The 21,512-nt window shown below is 40.4% G+C and overlaps 1 protein-coding gene across 11 annotated transcripts in view; it reads left to right on the forward strand.

Moving 5' to 3' along the window:
* Positions 1 to 20,210, forward strand: part of ZNF311 (zinc finger protein 311) — a 29,938-nt gene extending 9,728 nt beyond the window's left edge. The window contains exons 1-7 of one of the 11 annotated variants that reach the window (XM_043908156.1): positions 4,864 to 7,445; positions 8,700 to 9,027; positions 9,346 to 9,421; positions 13,654 to 13,745; positions 14,089 to 14,215; positions 14,850 to 14,954; positions 17,503 to 20,210. In XM_043908156.1, the coding sequence (XP_043764091.1) occupies positions 8,974 to 9,027; positions 9,346 to 9,421; positions 13,654 to 13,745; positions 14,089 to 14,215; positions 14,850 to 14,954; positions 17,503 to 19,085 (2,037 nt within the window). In that variant the 5' untranslated portion in view covers positions 4,864 to 7,445; positions 8,700 to 8,973 and the 3' untranslated portion in view covers positions 19,086 to 20,210. Of the gene's footprint in view, positions 1 to 4,302; positions 4,393 to 4,863; positions 9,028 to 9,345; positions 9,422 to 13,653; positions 13,746 to 14,088; positions 14,216 to 14,849; positions 14,955 to 17,502 lie in introns of those variants that run through there. The other 10 variants (XM_043908152.1, XM_043908157.1, XM_043908153.1 and 7 more) reach the window with 10 other exon arrangements.
* Positions 20,211 to 21,512: the final 1,302 nt, after the last annotated feature.

The following is a 21,512-nucleotide window of genomic DNA, read 5'->3' on the forward strand; positions in this document are numbered from 1 at the left end:
TATTCAGTTATGCCCCTCTTACTCAGGATATGGAATGCTTTCTGGCCCTTTGAAGATTGGTATTTGCTTGGTTTTGTTTTTGCTCAGTTTTTTTACTGCCTAAAGCTGCCTTGTATGAAGATATATAAACATGCTTTTCTGCAAATAAAGCACCCTTGTTTCACTCAAGACTTGGATCCCCTGCATTCTTCCTCTCGTCAACTCCAGTCCCCAGGTCCTGGTCTGCAAAGACCGTGACACTAGGCAAATAACAGTCATCACAGGGCCAGAAGACAATCCATATCCTGAGTAATAGGGTTGTGACTGAGTAGATTACTTTAAAGTAAAAGGTCATTGAAGGGAATCCACGCATGCACTCTGTCTCATGACCTCAGTCCTGAGAACTGCATACAGCTCTGCTCGTTGCTGTTTTCCAGGAACTGATAAGGAACAGAGTGCCCTTGAGAAACAGCACACAAAAGAAGAAAATAACATGTGGATTCCTTGAAGTTGAACGTCCCCTGACAATTCCCCCATTTTTTACTATTTTTGTGAAAAAGGCCCTGACCAACTGAGTTTGTTTAGTTTGAACAATTTTAGTCAAAAGGCATCAATATATTACAAATATAATTACCAGGACAATTATCAATGTTACAGTTCCAGACCCAATACTATGAGTAATGCTTTGGAACCATCCTCGAGGGTCTAGCCCAGATAATTGACCAGCTAGCTGTTCAGCTAACATTTCCAAATTGTTGGAAGAGGGCAGACTCTTAGGGAAGGCTCTAAAGATTTTTTTTTTAATAATTGTACATTTAAGGAAGCATTACCATGTTTGTCTTGCAAGTGAAATTTGATTTGTTCCCAATCACATGCACTATAGTTGAACCTAATAGGAGTAATATAAAATTGATAGAATTCCAATCACATTTTAGTAATACTTGTTTTTGTAAATCTACTAATTGATCTCTGACCCATTGGATAGTTGGTCTCAGTTCCTGTATTTTATCTTGAACTTTTTCATCTATCTGAGCCTGAGTGGCTCACATAGTATGAGCATCTTTGGTCCAATTTTGAATAAAGTTTTGTGCTTGAATTGAGGTTTGTAAAGTGATACCTGCGACAGTGGCAGTAGTGCAAATGGCTATTAATCCTGAAATGCCAAGAATTAGCCATTCAATGAATCGTTTAGATCGCCGGAGTAATTTAGTGAGTAACCGGGAGGCAAGGCCTGCCATAGGACCCTCCTCCCAGAGTCGTTGGAGATCTACTGGCAACCACAGAGTACATCGAGATCAAAGAATCAAAAGGGATTTGTTTTTTATAGAAATAGAGGAGTTAAGACAAATGTATAGTTTGCAATCTATACAAGTTACAGAACTTACTGAACTGTAAGTTCCATATGGCTATAACAAAAGGAAGGGGAACATAAGCCTGTATGAAATATGAATGATTATAATGAAAGGAATAGTTACTATGACTACAACTGGTCCCTGTGAAATATCCAGTCCAAGTTCCAAGTTCTTTGGTGCTCACAGCAAGTTTCTAGATGTCCCATTGTTCAGGCCCAATCTGTTTATTGAGGACAATTCGAGGGCGAGGAGGTGCCATTCCACCATCAAGTCATCCAAGAAGTCCTTTGTCAGGGAAATGTTCCATCGAAGTTTTGGTAACCTTCCATGCTATTTGAGTAGCATAATCACATATAGTGCTGTTAATATCATCTGAGCAGTTAGATAACCACATACCATGGGATCCCCAATTGACAATGATGTAACTGGCCACAAATATTAATTTCCCTAATTTAGCTTGACATCTATCGCAATAAACAGGAGTATATTTAAAGTCCTTATAAGTAAACACCTTGCATAATAAGGGCTATTTAAATTGGGATCGCCTTTCAAAGTATTAAATAGATTAGTCAGTTGATAATTTGCAGTGCCTAAAGAGAGTCTAATCCAATTTATATCACCTAAAAGTTTTTGAAAATCATTCAAGGTTGATAATTTATCAACAGGAATCTGTGTTAGTTGGGGAGCAATACATTGTCTATTAACAATAAATCCCAAGTAATGGTAAGCTGTAGAGGTTTGAATCTTTTCAGGGGCAATGATTAATCCAGAAGCTCTTAGGCATCATTGAGCTATGTCAAACATGTGTTGAGTTTCTAAAACAGATGAAGCCGAAAACAACATATCATCTACATAATGAATAACAAGAAAGTTAGGAAATTGTTTTCTCATAGGTTCAAGGGCTTTGGCTACATAATATTGACACATAGTGGGAGAATTCATCATTCCTTGAGGTAATACAGTCCATTGACACCATTTATGAGGCCCGACATGATTAGGATAAGGAAGAGAGAGAGCAAATCTCTCTTGGTCTAGAGTGTGTAAAGGTATAGTAAAAAAGCAAACTTGTAAATTTATAATAATAATATGCTAGTTTTGAGGAATAGTGGTAGGTGACGGAATTCCTGGTTGCAATGCACCCATAGGTTTCATAGATGCATTGACTTTTCTAAGGTCTGTTAAGAGATGCCATTTGCCAGATTTCTTTTTTTATTACAAAAATGGGAGAATTCAAAGGGAAATAAGATTCCTCTATATATTTTAATTTCAATTGTGTATCTATAAGTTCCTTGCTGCTGCTGCTGCTGCTAAGTCGCTTCAGTCGTGTCCGACTCTGTGCAACCCCATAGATGGCAGCCCACCACGCTCCGCATTCCCTGGGATTCTCCAGGCAAGAACACTGGAGTGGGTTGCCATTTCCTTCTCCAATTCATGAAAGTGAAAGTGAAGTCACTCAGTCATGTCTGACTGTTCGGAAACCCCATGGACTGCAGCCTACCAGGCTCCTCCATCCATGGGATTTTCCAGACAAGAGTACTGGAGTGGGTCGCCATTGCCTTCTCATAGTAGCCTCTCATTTCTCTTTTGTACGGGGCCATTGCTCTGTCCAAATAGGCTCGTCATTTCTGGCTTCTTCTCCGATTACACTACGGGATATAGCAACTTCCAATCTGTTATGCCTGATGTCCGAATCCCCGAGCGGGAAGAGAGAAGTCTTCCAAGACAATGCAACACGCAAAGAAAGGGGAGTTCATTGCTGACTCGAGTCAGGGCTCTTGCCGCAACCAACGCATTGGTGCAGGGTCCAAGAGCCCTGGGCCCAAAATGTTATCCAAATTTATAGGGTGCGCATAAGCAGTTGGTGGCTGGCTTAAGCAGATTGGTTACCTGTTTGCAAAGTAATCTTATTGGTCCAAACCTTCGCAGGCTTTTTTCAAACTTGGTCATTCGCGGGCTTTTTCAGCTTTCCCTGATAGGTTCCCTTTTTCTTGCTAGGCGCATGTTGATTGGCTGGCTCCAGGTGGCCTGATAATCATGTTACCCTGGAAAACCAGGCCTACTCCTAATCTAGGCTTCCTGTCATGGCGCAGCCTCACACAATCTAGCTAAAAAATCAGCATAGGCTTCATTAGGCCCTTGTAATATCTTAGTGTAGCTACCTTTAGGTTCCCCTTGAGGAGTAATTCGATCCCAAGCTTCAAGGGCAACTTCTTTCAATTGCTCATGCAACAAAGGAGGGCATTGTATTTGAGCTTTCACCACATCAAATTGCCCTGTACCCCTTAACATTTCAAAGTAATTTGGTTTTGGAGGGGCACCAGCTCGAGCATTAGAACTGGCATGATCTCGGGCCACATCATGAAACCACATTGTCCATTGAAATCGAAATTACCTTCATCAGGGAACCAGGGATTATGTTCAACCACTGTTTGGAGACAAGGTTGACGTGAAACTGAAAGTCCTTGAACCTTAAATAAATGGTGAAGTACAGTAGAAAAGTGATGGGGATTTCCAGCCGTTTGTCCCATAACTCCGCACTTACCGACCTCTGTAGGTCCAGGTCCTAACAGTCACTCTGTCCGCTTGCCAAGGGCATTCACCAGGTCCCTGTTCGGGCGCCTCTTGTCACGGTCTTTATAGACCGGGACCTGGGGACTGTAATCCACGAGAAGAAGGACACAGGGGACCCAAGTCTCGAATGAAACAACAGTACTTTATTTGTAGCAGCGTGTGCTTTATATATCTCCATACAAGGAAGCTTTAGGCAGCAAAAATAAAGTTGAGCAAAAATAAAACTAGGCGAATAACAATCATCACAGGGCCAGAAGACAATCCATATCCTGAGTAATAGGGAGGTGGCTGAATAGATTACATTAAAGTAAAAGGTCATTGAAGGGAATCCACGCAGGCGATCTGTCTCATGACCTCAGTCCTGAGAACTGCATGCAGCTCTGCTGTTCCTATTTTACAGGAACTGATAAGGAATAGAGGGCCCTTGAGAAAGAACACACAAAAGAAGAAAACAACATGTGGATTCCTTAAAGTTGAACGTCCCCTGACAGTGAGTGACCATGTATTGCATCTTTCCTGCAGCCCCTTGCTCAATGCCTTTGTGCAGTATTCCCTGAACTCAATTTCAGAATTAGGTACTTAGGGATCAGTCTAATCAAAACCCAATTTCCTTTAGAGGAAAAGGATACATTTGTATTAATTTGGAGAACTGAAGAAAATTTTTAATATGATGATCATTATTTAGCAATTATGAGCTATGCACTTTCATATATATTGTATTTTCATCCTCACAATGTTGTTGTTGTTTAGTCAATAAGTTGTGTTCAACTCTTTTGCAACCCCATGGACTATAGCCCACCAGGTTCCTCTGTCCATGGAATTTTCCATGCAAGAATACTGGAGTGGGTTGCCATTTCCTTCTCCATGTATGAACCAGCATCTCCTGCATTGGTAGGTGGATTCTTTACCACTGAGCCACCAGGGAAACCCTATGCTTACAATGAGCTGAGATTAAAGAATTTACTACAATTTTATAGGTGCAGCAACTGAGATGCAAAGCAGTTAAATGACTTGCCCAAAATATCAAGTTAGTGAGTGGTAGAGCCAGGAATCATGTCTTCAAAATATAAGACTGATGAACTTTGTATAACACTGTTTTATAACTAATGTGCCAAGTGCTTTCAAATCTCTTTTATTTTTTAATAAATAGAAGCCCTGATAGGTCTGGAAGACTACTTTTTATCAAAATAGCCCCAGTATGAGATCCAGGACTCTAGAGTCCTTAGTTTCTTTTCTAATTTTATCCTCCTTTGTAGTTTTAGACAGAATTTTAATCTCTTGGGCCTCAGGTTTCTCAAGAGTGAATGAATGAATTATACTTGGTCAAAACTAGGGTCTCTTTCAGACTTGCAGTTCTATCATTTGAATCATGAAATTTGATGCCAGACAGAGGATGAGATGGCTGGATGGCATCACCGACTCAATGGGCATGAGTTTGAGTAAACTCCAGGGAGTTTGTGATAGACAGGGAGGCCTGGCGTGCTGTGATTCATGGGGTCGCAAAGAGTCAGACAGGACTGAAGACTGAACTGAACTGAATGTTTTAAATGATTTCCGCATATTGTCTCATTTGGGAAACATGGACCTTGCTTAGGTTCTCATGTACCTGGTTACCAAGTAATTTAGTCTGGATTCAATCTCATAATGAAGTTAATTTTATTTGATTTTGATAAGCTGTAAAAGAAGTTATAACCATTCACAAAGCTATGCAATCACTCATCCCACTGAAAGGAACCAAGACTTCTTGAAGAAATGGCTAATTCCAGGTCTGGAGCAAGAAATATAGAAAATGATCCTGAAATATCTTGTCCTGCCAGAACTAAAAAAAAAGGAAAAAAAAAACTATCAAAGATTCAGAGTTAGACGAAAAGAACACAGGAAATAAAATAAAGGGACTCCCACTGGCCAAAGATGGAATCACTTGAACATCAAAAAGAAAAAATAATAATGACTGCAATTAAGACTCCTTTGAAGAAAAAAAAACTCCTTGAATGTTTTTTAAAAATCTGTGAGTTAATGATGTTCAAAAAGAGAAAACAATAAGAAATATTAGTTACCAATTACTGCATAATAAACTACCCCCAAATTTAGAGTCAAACAGCAAATATTATCTCACAGTTTCTACAGGTCAGGAACCTAAGAGCAGCTTAGAGATGGTTCTGGTTCTGGTTCTGTCTTAAGGTTGCAGCCGATTTGTTGACCCAGGCTGCAGTCATCTGAAGGCTTGGCAGAGAGCTGACAGTTCCACTTCTGAACTCACTCATATGGCTGTTGGCAGAAAGCTTTAGTTCCTCACCACCTGGGTCTCTTTTTAACATATGGCAGCTGGCTTTCCCCAGTGTGAGTGATCTGAGACTACGGGAGAAAAAGAGAGACCAAGAAGGACACCACATTTTCTTTTATTACCTAATATTAAAAGTAACATAACATCATTTCTGCCATACTCAATGGGTCACACAAACCAACCCTGGTATAATATGGGAAGAAGCTACACAAAAGTATGAATACTGGAAGGCAGTGCTCATTGATGGTTATTTTGAAAAGTGGTTAATGTATAATAACAGCGGCCATGGCACCTAGGGCACGGCTGTTTACCCTGAAAATTGGCAGTTAAATAGAAAGATAAACATTTATTCTGTCTTTTCTGTTAGAACTGACATTTCAGAATAACCAAACAACCCTGAATTGACAGGTTAAGGAGATAAAGTCCTTCTTTTAAAAGGAATTCCAAATCATAAGTGTGAAAAAAAAATTTTAATTAGAAAATCCTGGTTTTGCAATAAAATGCTTGATTCAGGCAAAGATCATCAGTGGATGAAACCACCAGATGAAAGGTTGATGAACTTTACATGGAAGGATCCAACTAGCAAGTGCTGCTTCACTGATGAATCTTAACATCACAGAGAGTGAAATAATCCAACATTATATGCCTCCTGATGTAAAGCAAAAGGAAGTAGGTAGCACCACGTAAAAATAATGCTTACCCATAAAGGTAAAGCAAACTCTAAACCTTTAGAGCTAACATCTAGTTAACAAATACAAGGCTAGAGAAACAAATTAAATGGGGATGGACTCAGACCAAGCCAGCATGTGGAATATTCAGGACAAATGGCCAAATGTGTTCGATGGGGGAGAAAGTGAAAGATGGAGGAACTATTCTAGATCTAAATTTAAAAAGATTTAAGACAAATAACCAAATAAAGTACATAGACTTTAGATCTTGATTCAAAAAAGCAGCATATTTTATCTATTTGGGAAATTAAAATATGGACTCAGTATTAGATGATACCCGGGAGTTATTTTAATTTTGATAGTTGGGATAATGACATTGTGCTTCTGTTTTAAGAGATGCATTCTGAAGAACATAAAACAAGAAATAACACGTTTGGGGCTGCGGTTGCGGAGGGTTTCTAGGGAACTCCTCAACCAGCGAGTTGATGATTTCCTAGAAAGTCACCGGAACTGATTATTGAAGGACTAGGAAGTGGAGCTAGAACAGATTCCTTTATTTTGCCATTTGTAGAGAAGAATATCGGCAGGAAGGTCTGTGTCTCCAGCCAGCGTGGGATGGGACTGTAGCTGACGGGCTCCCAAGCTGCCACTGGGGTCTCCGAACCCTCCGAGGGGCGGCTGGAAGGAGGCCGACACCACCACCTGCTTCACTTAAATCTTAATATTAATACACCTCCTCCCAGGGGCCCGGAACGGCGGGCGGGGATGGGGCGGGGCTTTGGGGCCGGGTTGCCCGGGATCTGGAGTCCGCCGCGGATTCCTGCCCGACAAGGACTTTTTTCTCCGCCTCCCCCGCGCTCTTATTGCTTTCAGCGGCCCTTTACTTTTTTTTTTTTTTTTTCACTTATTTTCCTCCCCAGCATCCATTCGTGCGTTCTTTCATTTGGCCAATTTCTAGCTGAGCGACTGCTGGTGCAGGCACTGTTTTAAACGTTGGGGATAGAGCAGTGAACAAAATAGACAAGAAGTCCGTGCTCTCAAAAGCCTAGAAGCTTACGTTATAGTGAAAGGAAGACCTACAATAAACAATGCAAATTATATAATTAACTTATGCACCTTGTTGGAAAGTGCTGTATAGGAAAGCAAGGCATGCCATGATTGGAAGGAGGTGGTAGACTGTAATTTTAAAATTTTAAATAAATTTTAGTGCACCTAAAGTAGGTTTCCTAGGGAGGATTACATGCAAGCAAACAGTTGAAGGAGGCGAGATTATTCATCGTGAGGATAGCTTGAGGTAGAGGGAACAGCCAGTGCAAAGTCCCTAAAATGGCACCGTGCCTAAAAAGGAAGAGAAAGATCTGTGGGACTGAAGGGGGTTGAACGAGGGGGAGAATAGTAGGAGAGGTAATAGCAACCCTGTAGACTCATATGGCCCTGTAGGGACTTTAGCTTTTATTTTGAATGAACAGAGGCGATGCAGTGAGATTCTTTATATGCTACTCCTTATTTTGAGTAAGATGGACGCATTGAGGGCTTTTAAGCAGAGAGCTGAAATAATCCAACTTAAGTTTTAAATGGCCCACTTTATCGTATTGAGAAAAGACAAGTAGAAGACAAGGACAGAAGCAGGAGACCAGTTTGATGGCTAACACAATACAGGGCAAGGCAGGCAATGGTGGCTTGGGCCAAGATGGTGGCAGGAGAAGTTGTATTCTGGATATATTATCATATTCAGTTTGTTCCTCTTCTCCCTCATCTCTCATAGATACTCCAGATTCTCAGTGATTCCTTCTTTTCACTTTGGTCACATCCCTCTATTCTCTCTTCTCTTCATCAAATATACAGGAAAACAAGCTATGGGATCACCACTAGCTTATTACTGCTGATGAACCCCACATCTAGGGCAGTATTGATACATCAAACCAAAAAGCAGCTGCCCTGTGGGTCAGAAGCAGTCTTTGACTGGTCTCACCAAGGCTTATATCCCTGAAAGGAGGCTAGTATCCGCTGGAGCCACTTCAAAACTGGTTATCTGAGCAAAGCCCGGATTGACTTTAGGAGCTGGATCCAACCAGCAGAGAAGAAACTGGGACAGTACTAGAAGACTGGAAAAGAAAACATGCAGCCGGTAAAAAGAGGAGAATCTACAGTGTATCACAAGGAGGAAGAAGAAGTGAGTCCAGGAAAGGAGGAAAGTAATGGAAGTATGGTGGGCTTGGATTGACTGTGTGGAAGTTTTCTCCTTCAAAATACTTTTTTTGGATTACCTGGTGATGTTTTTAAGTTATAGAATAATTGGATGCCATTTCTGTTTTTCATAAGGTATATCAGAGACTGAGCCCCTGTTTTTCTCACCCCTTTTGGTAGTTTGGAGAGTTGATTTCCATGAATAGAACTTTATAGTTGGTTGCATAACCAACCAATATGCAGCTTACCATAAATTTTCTGTCCCTCCATAACTTCTCCAAATGTTTTCTATTCCTTGCAATAGGTCGTGGTATCAGATGAGAGTCCAGGATCACCAAACCAGTTTGGCATCCCTGATACCATGTTCCTACAGGAAAGAGGTAATGTACACAGGGTATTGTGGCAGGAGTTATGGCAGCTAAAAATGGGGCAGGGACACGACTAGGTGAGAGATGCTTCCTGGGGCCTGGAAATGTGCTCATTATTGAGTATTTATAGAAAAATATATTCTTTCTATATTAGCCTTGGCCTGGTATTGACAGGAACTAAATTATTCAGTTTCTGCCCTCATCTTAAATCAAATTTGGAAAAAAAATAAAAATTCATAAGAAAAGATTCTTCAAAGCAATTTATGGAAGCTTTGAATGTATTCATCCACTTATTATATGTTCAACTCGATATATATATGACAAGTAGCTTACATATGGGTACATGAATATTTGCACATGTTAAACTTGTAGTATAATTTGGTAACGCCTCCCCAACCACAGTTTTACCAACATGTAAATATTGATTGTATGTCGTTTTATTTCTGTACATCTGTTAACCCTGAGATTTTTACAGTATAGTATAGGTATACCTGAGAAATAAGATAAAGCCATGGCAAAAGAAGGAGCAAAGGTTTTGTTGTGAAACTTTGGGAAAAATAAAGAAGGGGAAATGTGGGACTGGGCTTTAGAAATGCTCTTCGGTGGCATACATAAAGAGAAAAGTGGAGAAGATTTGTGTGCTAAGTCGCTTCAGTCATGTCTGACTCTGTGTGACCCTATGAACTGTAGCCCACCAGGATCCTCTCTCCATGGGATTCTCCAGGCAAGAATACTGGAGTGGATTGCCATTCCCTTCTCCAGGGGATCTTCCCCACCCAGGGATGGAACCAGCATCTTTTACACCTAACCAGCATTGGCAGGCGGGTTCTTTACCACTAGTGCCAGGTGGCGCTAGTAGTTTGTATAGACAGAGGCTATTAGACAGAGGACTAGGCACCTAGACACCCCTAAAATAGGCTTTTAGGCTGATACATATTACCTGCAAAGAAAAAAAAAGGTAAAATGAATTTCTAAGCATATTATTGGAACTTCCAGAAGAGAAATCTTGAAATTTCTACTGTAAAGTAATCATAAAGGAAAAATTAATACTATAGAACATATTTATCACAAATTTAAGAGGTAGAAAATAATGGATATTGCTTAACTTGGTTGTTAATTTTATTTCATTTTTTTAAAGTTTAAAAATATATATAATTTTATGGTTCACATCTGACCTGAGTATTCCAGTCCTCTTTTTCTCAAAAGATATTGAATTCTCTTCCTATAAGTGATTTTTAGGGCCATAAAGTTTATAATTACTTAGCATAATATGTAAACGAGTTAATCTCATCCTAGATAATATCTGTACATTGCTTTAACAAATAGTTTTGTCATGGGCTGAATGTTTCTATCCCCTCAAAATTCATATGTTGAAGCCCTACCCCCCAACCCAGTGTTATGATATTTAGGGGTGAGGCTTTGGGAAGTAATCAATTTTAGATGAAGTCATGAAGGTGGGACCCCAATGATGAAATGAATGTCCTTAGAAAAGGACACTCTCACCCATGTGTGAATTCCCCCAAGTTCATTTTTAACTGACCTTTCAAATTCAGAAACTAAGAAATAAAGTTTAAGAATCACTACAGTGAAGAGAATTCCCTCACACTCCAGTCATTAGGACTGCTGCTGTTCCCTAAGTTCAATCACTGATGGGAGAACTAAGATGCCACGAGCCGCACTGCACAGTTCAGTTCAGCTCAGTCGTTCAGTCTGTCCGGCTATTTGCAACCCCATGGACTGCAGCACTCCAGGCTTCCCTGTCCATCACCAACTCCTGGGGAAAAAAATCACTACAGTGGTTACCAGGGGCTGAGGAGATGGAAAAACAGAGTTGTTGTTTTGTTGTTTAATGGGTAGAGAGTTTCAGTTTTGCAAGATGAAAAAGTTCAGGAGATCTGTTATGATTTTAGTGTGGTACATTTGTTACAAGCGATGAGCCAATATACACATAATTATTAACTAAACTCTAAACTCCCTAGTTTATATTGGAGAAGGAAATGGCAACCCACTCCAGTATTCTTGCCTGGAGAATCCCAGAGACAGAGGAGCCTGGTGGGCTGCCGTCTATGGGGTCGCACAGAATCGGACATGACTGAAGCAACTTAGCAGCAGCAGCAGCAGCAGCAGTTTATATTAGGATTCATGCTTTGTGCTATACAGTTATACAGGTTTATACAAATGAATAATACTATGTATCTGCTATTAAAGTAGTATGCAGACTATTTTGATGCCCTAAAAGTTCTGTTCCACATATTCATCCTCCCCCCACCACTGTGAATATTTTAACACTATTGAAATACTTAGAAATAGTTAAAATGGTAAATTTCCTTTTATATTTTTTTTACCACATTTAAAAACAGTTTTTAATGTAATGAACACTTAGGGGAAAAAAAGCCACTACAAAGTAACAAAAGTTTTGTAATTTATGAAGAAGATATGGTAAACATCCAACTGGGATGCATATGGAGGAAAGTTTGAGTTAAATAAGGGTATGCTTTGTCAAAAATTTAAGACTTATACATTTGACTGTATATAAATTTTACTTTAAAAATAAGAATGTATACAAATATTCAACTTTAATTAATGATATGTGTCATAGTGTTAGGGGTCATGTATGCTGATGTCTTCAACTTACTTTGAAAGGCAACAAAAAATAAAATGAATTTATAGATAGTTAGATGGACAGATATGCAATAAAGCAAATATTGCAAAATGTTAATAGTAGAATGTCAGTGGTAAGTATATGGATGTTTCCTGTATAGTTCTTTCAACTTTTTTGTATATTTGAAAATGTTCATTATAAAATGGTGATTGAAAAAAAAACAATTGGGAGCTTAAAGTTTATTGATATTATAAGGAAAAGAACTGTTATGGAACATTTTGGAACAAAGCATGTGTCTGCTGTGAGCTCCGTGCCTTCCAGGGGGTTGGTTTCCCAACCAACTAACTTTTTGAGACAAAGAGTCATAAAGTAACAGACTTTCAGAGAAGATAGTGGGGAAACTGTATGGAATCCACAATGATTGTGAACACAGACCTGTTTTGATCAAAAGCTAAGGGTGACATAGACCAAAGAAGAATCTTCTTGACACATTTCTGAAGAAAGAAGCCAGTTTTTTCCTAAATTGAGGTTTTGGTGAAATTGAAGTGATAGTTTTGGGGTCCTGAGGCCAAGGGATGACCCTAGAGTCTTACCGATAGGTGACTTCAGACCAGAAAGGAATGGTCTTGGACTGGGGGATATGTTGATAACTATCAAGAAAGATAAACCACCATAAACACGGAAGCTACAGAAAGGCCAGGTTGGCCTTCAAGGAATAAAACAGGAGCCCCATTAACCGGTAGTGAGAAACTACTTTTTTTCCCAATCCATACGGATCATACCTGGTCATTTGTACACTCTGAGAAAGTTTCTTTTGCATTTTAAAAAGTGGTGTGCATTATACTATACTGGGAGGGCAGTTGGGGGTGGGGAGCAGAATTGCTTAATACTAGGGAATTAACAGGAAAAAGACTCAGAATCAAAGGGGGAAAGTGATTTTCTCTAATAAGAACAAGAGAAAAAATTTTTCTAGTGAACTAAGTGGAGGTAGACCAACTAGTAAGTTACATAAAGAAGTAAGCTTTGGACCTATCCCTTTTTATTTATATTTATTTATATTTCCTTAAAAAAAAAATACGTATTTGGTTGCATTGGGTCTTAATTGCGGATGCAGGGTCTTTCACCTGATAGCTGCAGTGCCGGGGTTAGTTGCTCTGTGGCAAGTGGGATCTTAGATCCCTGACCAAGAATCGAATTTGTGTCTGGACCACCAAGGGAAGTCTCTCCGTGGATATTTCTGATCCATACCTCTCCTTTTTTCCCCTCCACCTCCACCCCAAGTCTTTCTGGACAAAATTACTGCAACATTCAAACACAGGAAGCCGAGCTATCATATTAAGCTGGTAGTCAGTGATTTGGACCTTTTAGGTCTTCTAGGATTAAGAGAGACAGAGTAAAGGATTTAGTAGGTGAGAGAAAAGAAGAGTGCACTTACAGTTGGCTTGGCTGCTGGCCAGGTCATGGTACCTCGCACTGGAAACTGAGACTAGAGGAATGAATGGAGAAAGAGGATACTGTAATGCAGTCAACTCACCCCCTAGATCAGAGCTTCATAAGCTTCTACATTGGGGGAGGAGAGGATGAAAGTAGGCTTCATTAACACTGTGCTGAATTGACTCTAGGCTTATTTCCCTTCTCTCAGCTCTACCATTTCCTCAGTGCCCTGCCTTAGCCAGAGATGAGAGCCAAGGAAACCTGCCAGGAGCAAAACATACAGTGATGAGCCAGCCTCAAGTGAGCTAAGGCCCCTTCCTTCCTTCCTGAAAATATATCTCTGTCTCCTAAATGTGTCCTTGTCCTCACTCCCTTACCTGGCTATGCCACTCCCAAGTCCAGGTGCTCCCTCTCCTAAAGGATGCTTTTTTGGATGACAGACCACTTGTGGATTGTTTGTTCTTTCGTTATTTTTTGCTACTGAAAGCCTAAGCTCCCTTTCACCTCGTCCCCAGATATACACCAAACAGTAACAGCCTTTCACTTCTGTAAACCTTCTCCCTACAAATTCTTTTCTTCTGCCTCTGTTTCCTGAGGGAACTATGAAATTTCCTCCCACAATAGCAGGAACATGTTGTTTCAGGAGTCAGTGACATTTGAGGATGTAGCTGTGAACTTCAGTCATGAGGAGTGGCAGTGTCTGACCCACGCTCAAAGGCACCTCTATAAAGATGTGATGTTGGAAAATTATGGGAACATGGTGTCACTTGGTAAGAACTTTCCCTGCACTTGGCTTAGTACTTTCTCCCTTCCTTTTTCTTTTCATTGCTTTGTTGATGTGTATGGGGTCTCATATTGAAAATCAGAGCCCTCGTTCTTTATCATCAGCTTCTTCCTCCCAGATTAGTTTTGAGTTGTCCCTGTTTACATAGCAAGATAATTTCCTGGCTAACTTAATTGCTGTTTTCTGATTCTCTGAAATGAAAGTCTCTCTGAATAGAACGGAAATCCTTAGCTTCTATTCTCCCTAGATTCTTGCCTTCTCAAGCCTCTCATTTTCCATTAAATGCTTTGTATCCATCACCTAGTCATGAACTCCTTCCTAGCGGCTGAAAGTAGATCAGCCTTCCTTTACAAACTTCCATTCTCCTAAAAAGAACAGGGAAAATATAACCAACGACAGTTTTCCAGAAACTCTTTCTTTGCCTTTCTGAGTATTGACTTCTGAGAAAGTCCTTCAACCTGTTTCATTTACAGGTTACCAGACCCCTGAATAAACCCTTTTCTCTGCCCAAATAGACATTTCTTTCCTATTTTCATATGCAAACAGAGGGATCAAAGTAAATGTTAGGGCAGTTCTTTGTTGCTATACACACTTATTCCTTCTTCCTTCTGTACAACCAGGATTTTCATTTTCTAAACCTCCTTTGATCTCCCGTCTGGAGCAAGGTACAGAGCCCTGTGTTCAGGATCGACAGGACTGGGAGTTCCTGAGCTGCACCTGTCCAGGTGAGTGCCAGAGAAGCTGTCTGTCCCCTTGTGTGTTCCATGTGACAGAATGGTTATAGAATGTTCTTAGTGGTGGGCCATCCATCCTCAAGGGCCCAGAGGAAATCTATTTAGGAAATCTTAAAAGCAGAGAAAACATACTATTTGGGTAATTATTCTGTCATTATCTAATCAGCTCTCTGCAACATATCTAATAGACTTTTTGCGATTTCTTGCAAAAAGGCTCTGACAATTTATCTGCCCTCTGTGTATCATTTACTACAATGCTCAGAGAACATTGCTTTTCTGCCTCTGGATTTTAGGGGATTTTGTTTGTTTGTTTGTTTTTTCAGGACCTTCCCTCATTCGGAGTCCTGAGCCTTTGACCCTTGTCTTTTTCTATTCTCTGTTATTGTGAAGTTGGATGCCTGCCATCCGAAGAGGTAACCTTTACCTCTTTCCTGGGCAGCAGTCTCATGTTTCTAACTCCTGATTTTTATTTGAATATTGCATTGTCATCTGAGAAGCAACATATCTAAAGTCAAACTCATCTCTCCCTCCAAGGCTATCTCTTCATTAAGCTCTCCCTATTTCTATATCTGGTTCTACCTCTTTCTTACTTTTCTTTACATTCCCTGAACCTCTTATGTAGTCAGTCATAAAATATTACCAGCTCTTCATTTAAACTATTTTCTACATTTGTCATTCAAAAAAATTGTCCTTTGCTTACAGGGCAACTCCAGCTTCCCTATCCAAATACCTACTCTTCGGTCCTACCTGCCATCTAAAAAGCATAATTGGGCAACTGTTATGTGCCAGCTATTATATAAGGTTCTAGAGATAGACAGTCAGATAAGATATGGGCCCTGACTTCCAGAAGCTTGTTTTCTAGTGGGGAAAGCAAATAGGTAAAGAAGTAATTATACAGTCCAGTATCATGGGACTTACTGAGATATGTAGATAAGGATAAGCATCTGGTATACATAAACAGAGAGGAAAAACACCTAAATCTGACCTGGAGACCAAAAGACTGCAGGAGGAACAACAATTGAACTAAGTTATGTGGAATAAGTAAGGTCATTTCGTTGAAGGAGGGGAAAGTCCATCTAGGCAGAGGGGAATAAGAATGTGAACTGTGAATAGTTCAGTATGACCAGAGCAAAGGACTTGCAGTAGCCAGTGGAGACACTACAGGAGCAGTGGACAGGGCAAGATCATGACTGAATGAGTTTTTGGTAAACTACAGACCTTGAACTTTATCCTTATACTAACAGGTAAGATGATTAAGTACTTATTTCAGTGTTGCAGGTGCTTTACATACATTGACTCATTTCATTATCATGGGTAACCTAGATCCCATTTTATTGATAAAAACAATGGGTCAGAGAGAGAAGTTACATCATCCTCCCAAGTTGGCACAGTTATTAGGTGTCAGAACTAGGACAGTGAGCTGGGGCTCTTGACTGTACATTTTACTTCCTGTCTGGTTAACTATGGAGCACCATTGAAGTGTTTTAAGCTAAAAAGTGATGTGATTAGATATGATTTTTAGAAGGAATAATCTGGAAGCAGTGTACAGGATGGATTAGAGAGGAAGCAGACTAAAGGACTTTTGAGGGGTATTGAAGTTAGCTAGTGAGAATGCACTCGAAATAGAGATGAAGAAGGGATAGAGTTAGGAGATAATAAGATAGATTTGGACTGTGGTTGCCAATAGTAAAAATTAACTCACGCTACCTTAAGCAAAAGAAACCAAATGTACTTATTATTCAGGGTGTCGTGGAACTTAAGAGCAGGTATACAGGAGGCTTAAGAAGGGCTGGAATGCCATCAGGCCCTGCTCTCCAGCTGTCTTCTCTGCTACTCTGTGGGTCTGCTCCATTCTTCTTTCTTGGCAGAGCCATCTCTGCTTGTCAGTCCCAGTGACAGAGCTTTCCATCCCCTATACAACACCCATATCCCAACACCACTCAAATTTAAGTGCTAAAGATGCAGCCGTCTTCAGAGCCGGGCCTTACCTGCTTTCATATCATGATTCCGGAGTTCATGAGGAGAGAATCTGGCCTGGTTTGGATCAGGTCTTCCCCAGATCTAACCTGTCCTACCCAAGTGGGCAGAGGTACACCACAGAAATATGGCTCTCCAGGGTCCACTGTCAGGAACAAAGCAGACAGATCCTTATGAAGGGGGCTACACTGGCACTTGAGCACCACCTCTGCAGCTCACTTCACTGGTAACATCTGTAAAATGTTACTGAGTATTAGAATGAGTTGAAAATGATTTCCAGTTTCCTGTTTAGGGGCTTAGGTGTATGAAGTTATCATTCGCGAAACTAGGAGATTCTAGAACATGAGTAGACTTTGGAAGGATTTTTGTCAGGTTTACTCAGTTTTGAATATCTTCGTACTTTTCAGTGTTTCAGCCTCCTTTGACCTTTGCCATAATGTTAGCAATTCTTCAAGCATGAGAAAGTCATTTACTCTTCCAACAATTTACCATTGCTTCCCCTGTTCCAACTCACTTATCTCCTTTCCCCTGAACATCTGACATTTTTATTTTCTTGTTTCAGCTGCCAAGACGTGGCCTGAGAATGAGAAGGCAAGATCAGAACAGGAGGTTTTTGAAAATGGAGAAGTGTGCTGGGTGAAATTTAAAAGTCTCCTAAAAGTTGTCTCCCGGGATCCAGAAGTTGGAGAAGTTTGTATACAAGATGTCGAATTAGAGAATCAATGCGAAATGCCTGTGAGGGAGAAACGGAGAGAAGAGAAAGAAAGCTGTGAGAAAGGGACTTTCAGGAAAGGAAAGAACCAGAAGGGACTTAGAAAACACTTCAGTCCAAACTCAGAATGTATTCTGTATGGAGTTCTTACAGAAAAGAAACAGCATGAATGTACCCGATGTGGCAAAAACTTCAGTTGGCATTCTGACTTAATTCTCCATGAGCGAATTCATTCTGGCGAGAAACCCTATGTGTGTAATGAGTGTGGGAAAGCATTCAAGACCAAAAATCAACTTTCCATGCACCAGATAATCCACACAGGGGAGAAACCCTTTAACTGTACCCAGTGTGGGAAGGCCTTCAGTAGTAGATCCGCTCTTTGCCGACATAAAAAAACCCACAGTGGGGAGAAGCCACACCCGTGCGGTGACTGTGGGAAGGCCTTCAAGACCAGGTACTGTCTCAGGATGCATCAGATCATCCACACAGGAGAGAAGCCTTATGAATGCAGTGACTGTGGGAAGGCCTTTCAGTTTAAGCATTCCCTTATCATCCACAGCAGGAGCCACACTGGAGAGAAACCCTATGCGTGTGAGGAGTGCGGGAAGGCTTTCAGCGGGAGTTCAGACCTCATCAAACACACAAGAGTCCACACTGGGGAGCGACCTTATGAGTGCAATGAGTGTGGGAGGGCCTTCAGCTGGAGCTCAGACCTAAGCAAACACAGAAGACTCCACACTCAGGAGAAACCTTGTGGGTGCCCTCAGTGTGGAAAAGCCTTCAGCAACGAAGCAGAGCTCACCAAACATAGAAGAATCCACATCGAAGAGAAGCCTTACAAGTGTAAGGAGTGTGGGAAAGCCTTTCATCATAACTGTAAATGCCGGGCTCATGAACGAGGACACACAGGGGAGAAGCCCCATCGATGTGGGGATTGTGGGAAAACTTTCCAAGATCAGCACTGCCTTACCATCCATCAACGAGTCCACACCGGAGAGAAACCTTATAAATGTTCAGAGTGTGGTCGAGCTTTCAGTGGGAAATCAAACTTGACCAATCATCAAAGAATCCACACCGGAGAGAAGCCTTACAGGTGTGAGGTGTGTGGAAAGGTCTTTCATCAGAACTCAGTCCTGAGACAACACAAAAGAATCCACACGGGTGAGAAGCCATTTACCTGCCACGAGTGTGGCACGTCTTTCCGTCAGAGCTCGGCCCTGATTGGACACAAGCGAGTACATACTGGAGAGAAACCTTATGTATGTGAGGAGTGTGGAAAAGCTTTCAGAGTGAGCTCAAATCTTACTAGACATAAGAAAAGAAAACATAGAGTGTGGGAAACCCACAAACTTGGGGAGACTGGGAAATCTCTCTCTCTAGTAACTGGTTCTCAGACCTTTTCATTCATCAATATTTTGACCACCAACACCTGAAAGCAGTGATTCTGGTGTTTACACTTTCTCATTTCTCCTTCTACTTCTTATACTGATCCCTCTTGTCTCCTGTGTTGGTTCTTCCTGGTTCCTTGACCCCTCTAATTGTGAGATCCCCCAAGTCTTTGTCCTTCACCTTCCCATTCAGTGTTTCTTCGGTTCCAAGGTTTTGTCTATCAATAATAGTACTGTGATACTACATACTAGTACCCTACACATGCCAGGCACTATTCTTTACGTTTTAAATCATTTAATCCATACAAGGTCCCTGTGGGATGAGGAAATTGAGGCATAAAAAAATTAAGAAACCTGTTATGGATCCTGTAACTGGTAAATTCTAAACAAATGCCTGCTGAATGCGCAGACTTCTCTGAGCAATTTCTGTAATCCTGTACCACATTTCTTGAATGTGCGGCTATACCTCAGTTTAGCACAGAACATTTTTTTGATTAATAAACATTGATCACTTTTAGTAAGTTTTTTATTTCTTTTTTTTTTTTTTTTTTTGGCCACAGTTCTCAGTTCCCTGACCAAGAACCAACCCTGTGCCCCTTAAGTGGAAGTAAGGAGTCTTAACGACTGGACCACCAGGGAAGTTCCAGCAAATTTTAAATTAAAACTTAAATGGCACTCTCCTATATAGATTCAGAATTTCTGAGATTCAGCAGAGGAAGGAAGACAAGGCAAAGGCAGATTTTTTTAATTACAAGTAAGTAGAAGTCAGTGTGAGCTTCCCAGCTGTTGAGATAGTAAAGAATCCACCTGCCAATGCAGGAGATGCAAGAGATGCAGGTTTAGTTCCTGGTTCAGGGAGATCCCCTGGAGCACAACATGGCAACCCACTCCAGTATTCTTGCTTGAAAAATTCCATTGACCGAGGAGCCTGATAGACTAGAGTCCATGGGGTTGCAGAGTTGGATGTGACTGAGTACACACAGAGAAGTCAAGTGTACACAGCTCAAGTGAAAGTTTACATATGGAAAGAGCATGAAGCCCTCCCCACTGTGTTATAAATGTACTAAAAGGTCTTCAAGGTGTTGATTTCTTAAATATTTGTTTTATCTATCTGCATGACATATGAAATGCTCTTTCACAAGGATTAATAAATTTATATCTTTTCAAGTCTTTCAGTGTCTCTTAACATCTACCCTTTCTCTTTCAAATGTTACAGGTTCTTACTGCAGACAGAATTTAAATACACACATTCTATAAGGCTAAGGAAATGGCAACCCACTCCAGTATTCTTGCCTGGAAAATCCCATGGACAGAGGAGCCTGGTGGGCTACAGTCTGTGGGATCGCAAGTGTCACACATAACTGAGCAACTAAACCACCACATTCAATATGACTACTAAGATAGAAATTGAAAATCCTACAAGAGGATGCAAGTGTGTGTCAGTTAACACAATGACCATAACTGAGTATTAAATTTAGTTCTCAGTTCCCTGACTGGTCAAGAAAGAGATGAGCAGTGGGTTACCCAGTATTTGTCAAAGGTGTTTTACAAGCTAATGTTTTTTAAAAGTAACAAGTTTAAGAAATGCTGGCTAGGTGGGGATTTTTATTCCCTTAAAGACTTCTCAGGGTTTATAATATGCTGATGTCCTTTCTAAATCTTAAACAAAGGAACTGTAAGAAGCATTGCTTTCCCAAAGGGAAGGACAAAAAGAATCCTGTTTGGAGGAGCACCTTCATGCCCTCTTGTTTCACAGAAAACATTTTGGGAAATGGTTACACCTTATCTAATTGGACAAAGAGTCCAAGATATACAATTTTCTAGTAACAAATTCCAAAGGGAATTACATGGCTTATTACACAATAGACAGATTAAACATTGGTCTTTAGGTTCAGTGTCTATAGGATATTAGAGCATGTGCCTTATATAGACATTCCTTATATAGGCATTTCTCAGTTGAAGAAAACTTGAGATGAAAACATTTAGGCTCTAGCTCTAAAATTGTTTCTATGCAAGATGAAACTCTGTATATGTGGCTTTCAGATGATACAATGTGACTTAAGAACAGAGTTCAGGATGTGTCTGGAGAGTTCATAGTGCTTTTCTAGTCTTTTTTGAGCATGAACACCCCTTATTTGATGATGAAAACTTTTCACCAACACCCTCTCCCTCATGCATACACATACTACAAGTAGTTGTACTTTAATGCTTGATGGCAAAATGTTGTCATGTTCTCCAGAAAATCTGAGGTTTTGTTAATTACAACACCATATAGGCTGTTGTAAAATGTATATACATGTTCAGAATGTTTATTTTACCTGCAAATTATGATGTGCATTTAGATTTTGGACTCAAAAGTCCTTAGCCCATCATGAGAACCCTCAAGTGCATCCTTTCATGTCGCTTCTTTAGTCCATCTTCTAACAGAATCTGGCGAAGTTTCAATTCCAGTTTAAATTCTGGACAATCCTG

This window comes from Cervus elaphus, chromosome 7 (genome assembly GCF_910594005.1).
Source record: "Cervus elaphus chromosome 7, mCerEla1.1, whole genome shotgun sequence".
In the NCBI taxonomy this organism is placed as follows: Eukaryota; Metazoa; Chordata; class Mammalia; order Artiodactyla; family Cervidae; genus Cervus; species Cervus elaphus.